The sequence below is a fragment of the Calypte anna genome, chromosome 1 (assembly GCF_003957555.1).
Source record: "Calypte anna isolate BGI_N300 chromosome 1, bCalAnn1_v1.p, whole genome shotgun sequence".
In the NCBI taxonomy this organism is placed as follows: domain Eukaryota; kingdom Metazoa; phylum Chordata; class Aves; order Apodiformes; family Trochilidae; genus Calypte; species Calypte anna.
This window is the reverse complement of record NC_044244.1, coordinates 124,451,808-124,459,265: the sequence shown is the minus strand read 5'-3', so window position 1 is coordinate 124,459,265 and position 7,458 is coordinate 124,451,808. Positions and strand designations below refer to the sequence as shown.

Genomic DNA, 7,458 nt, shown 5'->3' with positions numbered 1-7,458 from the left:
AACTTTCCCAAGCAGAGCGCTTTTCCCAAGGCCTGTGCCCAGCTCCATCAGCCCGGCAAGATGCAGCCGGGTCGGGGGACGGCCGATCCCAGTGCCCCTTTCACGCCTCGGCCCCGTCAGGTGCCAGGAGGGAGCGCTGCCCAGAACGCGGCAGCAGCCTGAGGGGAACCTGTGCCTTGACACCTGACGCTGCTTGGGAAAGCCATTTCCACGGTTTTCGCATACTACGGGATGCTGTCAGCCCTGCAACCTCCCTGGGATTTCACAACAAATATGCCAGCCCTGGCCCTCTGACAATGGGACATGGCTTCTCAGCCCAAAGGCAGCTCCCTTCCCTACCCCCCCGCCCATAGCGGGAGTAAGCGGGGTTTCTCGTGCTCTCCAGCGAGTGCCCTCCTCAAGCCCGACGCCCGCACTGGGCCTCACCGGCAGCCGGGGCCAGCGCGCAGCCGCTCTCACCCGCAATCGGGCGCTCCCGTTGCCGGGGATGGCGGCGGCGCAGCCCGGCGGGAGGGAGGCGCCATGTTGAGGCCCACAGCGGAGGTAACGGCGGCAGCCTGGCTGTCGGGGTACGGGGGTGGCGGGGAGGGTGATGGCAGCGCTGTGTGTTTCGCCGAGGGCAGCGGGGGGGAGGCGCGCAGCTCCCCTTTCTTGGTGATGCCCGTCAGGTGCTGCGCAGGAGACATTTCCCCGTGCCTCGGCACTGGGGGGTGAGATCCGGAGGGACGAAGCGGCTCGGTGGGCTCCTTTGCCCCGCCACGAAATGGCGCCCCGCGGCAGGAGGGGATCCATGCACGGCCTCGACCTCCCGGGAAGCGCCGACCGCCCCGCGGCTCCCCCGGTGCCGCTTGCCCCTTATAGCAGTGCCGGGAGTGCGAGGGGGGACGGGTGAAGCCGTAAGAGAGAGCTCCTTGAGGAGTGTGTATGGGGGTTGCTGGGTGGGTGGCTGCTTCTCCATCTCCCCCCGGGTATGAGGAGGGGCGACATTTTGCCCCTAAGCAATACAGTAGCGGGGCAGAGTTAAGCTAGACAGGGTCTGAGGAGCAGGCAGGAGGAGGCTTTAATGGAGGATTTGAAAAAAGGGAACATGGAGCCAGCGTGCTCAGGGTGCGATTTGGAACGCAATGGGAGTGACTTGGGGCAGATTTGCAGCTTCTGTGCTCCGAGTTTCTTGGTCTGGTGTCCGAGGTGCACATGAAAGTGCTGAGTCCTGAGGCCGACTCCAAAGCTCGTCCAGGAGAAGTGTTATCTGCGGCTGGTTCCACGTCATGAAAATGTCACCTGTTTGCAGGCAAATGCATGTAGCCGAGCTGCTTCTCCAAGCTGTTGTAATTATCCTGCGGATTATTTGTCATAAGGGGCTGTAGTTCCTGCTGGCAGAAGCAGCTGATCTTGAAAAACTGCAGGATGGATGCCTGTGACAGCAGTATTATGAGAATTTTTTTAGGTATTTCCTATGTTAGTCTCTATGTGACATGCATGTGAAGTCAAACACTGGTATAAATGATAGAAAGCAATTAGTTCACACTTTTCAATGTAGTATTGTTTTAAAAAATTAAATATATAAAAATCTATTTCAAGTGTATTTTATATCTTATTTCAACCAGTATGTCAGGTGACTTCATCGAAGCTCTTAAAATATTTATTTGTTGTCTATTTTCATATTTAAGTTGTCATGTTTTAGCTCAAGGAATGTAAACACTAACAGTATCTTACAAATACCCCATATGCTATCTCTGTAGAGGGGTCATTAACATATGTGCTTTTCTACATACGAAGGATTTATTTTTGAAGGAGAAAGATCATTTTTCAGTTGAAAATCTGTAAAAGAATCGTAAAGCAATATATAATATGTCTCTGACAATGGAGTAAAAAATAGAAATAGTATTGAGCCAAGGCTTAACTGGAAATTGAACACTACAGCAGTAAAAAGTCAATTCATCTGACAAGATCAAAAAACCCACAAAAGTTCCTGAAACATGCTTTTATTATTACATGTCCCATTTTATATTAATTTGTCAGTGTAGTTTGCCATAAAAAGACATTACAGACTGAACGTTTAGTTTGTAGCATGCTACAGTTGAAGTCTGATCTTTAAGCTATTTTATCAGGAAAATATATTAAGAAGAAAGAACTGCTTATTTCTCTCCAAAATTATTTATATCTTGTTTTTAAAGTATTAAGTGACCAAATATACTTGGAATGGAGATGTCTTAAGTACAGTTTTACTTGTTGATATAGACTCCTGTCTGCAAAGAGGCCTGTTTGTTGGACTTCCATGACAATGCAGAAGCTAAATGGAAGGAGGATGTGACATTCATCTTAGGAAAACTTTATTTAAATAGAGGCTGTCCAGGTTTTGAGTCAGTGCATCTGCCAGAGGGTATAAACATTGTTTATGGAGACTGAGAGAAAGTGGGTGCAGAAGAATGTTAGAATTGTCACTTCAATGCCAGTTTTAAACCCACAGCTCACAAGTACTTTAGTAAATATAAAAAAAAAAACCCTGAACACTTGATGAAATCTATGTAGGTGAATGAACAATAAATTCAAAAAGAAGTCAGAAAGTGGTGGAAGAAAACTATAAAACCAAGAAGGAACAGGGAAAGTGTTTTTAGTCTTTTACGGTTACTGGAGAATGCTCAAAACTGATTTCTTCAAGTACTGGTACTTGGAACCATGTTGAACATGATAGTATAACCTTTCTTTTTTTAAAAAAAGTGAACTCCTAATCAGTTTTTCTATTGAGGAATGATGGGAGCACTAGAGGCTTAAAGCCTTTAGGTGCAGAACAGCTTTCAGTTTTTTATTTCTATACAATTATAGTGGCTAAGCCATTCTCAGTGTATTGGGCATTTTGAATTACAATTTCCCAGTGTTTGGAGGACAGCGTTATGTATACTTCTTGTGCACTTGCATTGAGTAAGAGGGAGCAGTTGAGATACAGTCCTAGGTGTGATAGCTTCATTATGCAATCTATTGATATTTAATTTTTTAAAAAAATTTTAATTAAAAATTGGGTTTCGGAGAAGCAACTCTAAATTAGGATCTGGAAGTTTACTGTGAGAATTCTCTGATTTCCTCTTAGGCTCTGAGGTTAAAATAGCATTTTCTTATTTCCCTTGTTTTTTCTTCAATTTAGGTTGCCCAAAGCAAGAAATCTGATGTTTCCAGAACTGTGCTGTGCTGTAGAAATAGCCACATCTTTTGACAGAAGGTAAATCACTAGGGGTACTTGGCTTCTTCTGGTCTTTGTCTTGGCTGTGGTCTGGATTTTCTGCTGATTAGCATAGAATTCCTTGGAGAAAAAAACCAAACCAAACAGCTACATATAAAGTTAGGATGAGGAAAAGGATTGGTGTTCAGCCTTCTCTCCCCTTCCAGGGTGTACATCCACACTTACCTGGATGCATTCCGAGTTTGCCTTGGTGTGTTAGTGGAAGTTAGCTGTGCTAAGGCTATGACTGAAACATCTAAGGAACAAACATATCAGAGAGAAAGCATTAGCCCCAAATGTTGTGGAGAGGCCAGTTTTTTTCCCGGGGTTTGGCTTTGCAGATAGCAGCAGGCATGTTAGACTGTTTGGGCTTTTTTGTTGTTGTTTTGTTTGTTTTCTCCTGCTTAGTCCTTTCACTGTTTAAAAGAGCTCTGATTCACCTTGGTATTATTACAGGATGACCATATTTCAAACCTGAGGTAGCCTGTTTTTTTTCCTTAGGAGCAAACTGACTTGGGTTTTTATTGATCGCTGTCGTTCATTCTTGTATGCACAAGTGACTCATACCTTGCAGTCAGGATCTGAGCTAATGATTTGGCTACAAAGTACCTCATCAGCAGAGCATTACGGAGTCTCATTGTAAATACCAGTCAGTCTTCACGGTGTGACCTTCAGCAGGCACTTGGAATACAAATGAGTGGTGTCATACACTGCTAAAGTTAAGCAGGATGGCAATGCCTTGTGTAGTTGAAGGAGGGCTGAGAATGTTCACTTTGTACGGCACAAAATTGTGATACTGTAATTTGTAACTTTTGTTCTTGCATCTCTACAAACAAAAGTAACAAAAGTGTAGGATTCATAACTCCTTTTTCTTGTATTTCTCAAGTGTCAGAACTAGGAAGAGAGCTGAACAGTGCTGAATGAGTGCATTTCAGTTAATTTTATAAGTATTTGTCCAGCGTTTGCCAGGTAGCATTGAGTCATGTAAAAAAGTGGTAAAAATCCAAATTTAAAAAATGTTGAATGAGAGAATAATATCCAGACAATGTTTGGATAAGGGATGCACCTTTTCCCTCCTGTCTGTATCCCAGCAGCTTTGAATTTTCAGGGATTTTTGGCCAAAGTTAGGCATATAGGTACTCTAAAGATGTAGTCTTCTAAAGGTCGTAGGGAAATGATTTTCTTAGCAGAAGGGAGTTTTTCGTTATGCACATTTTGCAGGACTCCAGGTGTTTGCTATGTTACAGCTCCCTCAAGTGGTGAAATGATTTCCCGTTTGGAATTGCATCTTGGTGTCTGTGAAACACGTGCTTTCTCTTCAGAAAGTTTTTGAGGCTTCACAAAACTTCTTTGTTCTGTCTCTCTTGGATTTTTTCTCCCCCTCAAATACTGAACATTATGAAAAGCTTCTTAGGGCTGTGGGGTTATCAGAGAAGGAGAACTGTGGGTTAAAGGGTTAGATCATGATCTTCTTTCTGAAGCTGACCTATTGAACCAGCTTGGGCAGATGAGTCTGCCCTGTAAGCACTTCTGCCATCTGAGAACTAGAAATAAAAATTTGTAGATTGTCTAGAGTGTTTTTAACGCCTACTTATCAGTTCTTTTTAAAAGTAACTATTATATCAAGCAGTGATTTTGTTTACCTGACACTGCAGAAAACTCAAAAATCCTTTTTCAGTGGGCAGTCATCTGGCAGTTGTCTCTGGTATCAGTCTTCCACTGTTCTTCCTACAAAGTAACAAAATCAAGCATACACATACTTGGAGGTTTTGCCTTCATTCAACAAAACACCAAAACCCTGATTTACAGCAGGAACATCAAAGTTAAGAGAACAGAAGCTTGAGCAGGAAAGAATTCAGGCTCGCTGTGTGTAGGTTCCCAGTGAACTTTGGCTAGAAAATGCGCTTAATGCCACTGCATCAATAATTTCTTGTCTCTGCCTGTAAGAATATGAAAAACATGTTTTCTGCAGTTATCTGTAGAAATTGTGTTGTCCCTTGATTAGAGAAGCAGATGAGGTGCTTGACATCCAGGCTTAATATGAAATGCTAAGCAGGATTCTGAGCATTAAAGAGGAGCTCTGCCTCATCCTTTGAAGGAAGCCAGCAGTAGTGAAATGAACAATTTCATACACTTACATGTTCTTATATGCTCAGAAATCTCAGTTTAATTTCTGATCCTGTAAAGTAATAGTCTGTGTCAACCTCAGTGATAAATCCAGGCCTTGCATGATTTACAGAGCAAAATATGTACAATGTGGTTTTTGTGGGTTTTGTTGTGGTTTCTTGGTTAGTTTGGGATTTTTTTCACCATGCTACCTTGAAATTTATTAAGTATTTAGCATAGTATTTGAGATGTATATATTACTTTTCCTCTTGAAGGATCCTGGTACACACAACAAGCCCAGTGCCATTCCAAGAATATTTTCCACACAGAAATTTCTCTATTGACACTGATAAAAACATATTTTTTACACTTACTTAGTGTTTTCTCTGCTAGCTGTTTCTTGTGCGCCTACTATTCAGTAGTGAATATTCCACTCCTCTGAACTAATTAATTACAGATTTGGTTATGTTGTTGTCATATGTTTTTGATGAGTTGTTTTCTGTTACTTTTATCTGGCTTTGCCTAGTAAGTCCTTGTTGCCTACAGCCTCTTTGCTGTATGTTGTACATGTTGAGTACAACAATCCTTAGAAGTGATTGTTTAAAATTAAATGTGAGCAGTCTGTTAGGTGCCTGAATTTCAAAAATTATTTTAGAATTATTTTTTAAATTGTTCATACTATGGTGTCCATACTCTGTTTTCAGTTTTATTTTATGCTGCTGTAATGTTTATGTACTTGAATTTAATATTGCATAAACTTGAAAAATCCAATGCATTACTAAGAATACCTTAAAATGTCTAATTTAATTTATTGCCTTAGTGCTTGTGTGGAAATAAGTCCTAAGGTAATACACAAATACTGCATTTAATCCAATCTAAACCATATTTATATATATGGTAGAGGCTTAAGAAAAGGCTGTCAGGTTGTCTTAGTTTTGCCTATTAGGAAAAAAAGGCATCTTTGTGTGGGTTGATGAGTTAGCATCCTTCTCAGTAGCTGTAGGTGTAAGGTCATTCCCTATGTTTGTGGCAGAATGGTTGCTTTCTTGCTGCAGATGCCAATGTGTGAGCTTCAGCTCCTTTCAGTATCCCAGCTGTCAGTGCCTGTTCATGGCTGTGGAGCCAAAGGAGTCTTTTTCAGCCATGTAATTTTCTTGTGCAAGACTGGCCATGGAAACAGGCACATCTTCACCTTGTCACCTGGCTGGGCTGCTGATGGGCTGGTGGGTAACCTTGAGCAAGGACCACTACCATAGAGCAGATGATATCCATGAGCTTTATGCATAATTGCTTATGTACAGATCTTCATCCTGCAATATGAGACAGAAAACTTTGTGTGCAGCATAGCTCTCAAGGAAAGATCAGAATACTTCACCTTAGTCTCAAGGTAAAAGTATACAGATCATCAAATTATCAGCAGAGCACTCCATATGTAGTAATTTCTTTGCATGTTCATAGTGCTTAATACTAAAACTTGCATAGTCTATAGTAAATAATTGAGAATTCATAGTCATATTGCATTTGGATAAGTACATGGGCATGGGTTCACTTCTCCAGCCTGTCAAGGTCCCTCTGGATGGCAAATGCCATCCTGTTTCCCTGGTTTTGATACTTACTAAGTAGTAAATCAGTTTCTCTAATAGCCATTTTTGAGGTTTCACAGGACTTCAAAATGTCAAACAAGAATGAGCTATTAAAAGACAGGTGCAATAAATGCACAGAGCATTCACTGTGGCAGTCAGGTTGTCTGGGATTCATGATTATGGAAGCATCTGTGGTTCATGATTATGGAAACAAGTGAAGGTGTATGCACTCTCTCTGGGCCCATTCTTTTCTTTTGTGGATTGCTGGCCCTACCTAAAGCTTGAATTTATTTCTATCACACAAAAAAATCGGCTGGGCTGGTGATCCTTGAAAGCAACTGAGCATGCAAGTTATCCAGCTTTATCACTTGGACCTCCTCTCTCCCTTGCTCTCAGAACATTTCATCATAGAAACAGTGATGGCTCAAGAAATCTGCTTATGAATTCCTTTAAACAATATATAGGTAGCAATGTGTAGCTGGCTTTGTATCAGCCTCTATCAGGCAGATGACTTTTTCTAGAGCATAATCAGAATGAATGCAGCTTCAAGAA

The 7,458-nt window shown here is 41.9% G+C and overlaps 2 protein-coding genes across 4 annotated transcripts in view; both read left to right on the top strand.

Annotated features, from left to right (window-relative positions):
• Positions 1–367: 367 nt before the first annotated feature.
• The window catches only part of TCEANC (transcription elongation factor A N-terminal and central domain containing), an 11,102-nt gene continuing 4,011 nt past the window's right edge, over positions 368–7,458 (top strand). The window contains exons 1-2 of one of the 3 annotated variants that reach the window (XM_030449675.1): positions 464–543; positions 3,143–3,217. The gene's annotated coding sequence lies outside the window, so the exon portion shown is untranslated. Of the gene's footprint in view, positions 544–3,140; positions 3,218–7,458 lie in introns of those variants that run through there. The other 2 variants (XM_030449688.1, XM_030449680.1) reach the window with 2 other exon arrangements.
• Positions 3,149–7,458, top strand: part of RAB9A (RAB9A, member RAS oncogene family) — a 27,596-nt gene continuing 23,286 nt past the window's right edge. The window contains exon 1 of the mRNA XM_030449735.1: positions 3,149–3,217. Coding sequence (XP_030305595.1) covers positions 3,165–3,217 — 53 coding nt within the window. The 5' untranslated portion in view covers positions 3,149–3,164. The remainder of the gene's footprint in view (positions 3,218–7,458) is intronic.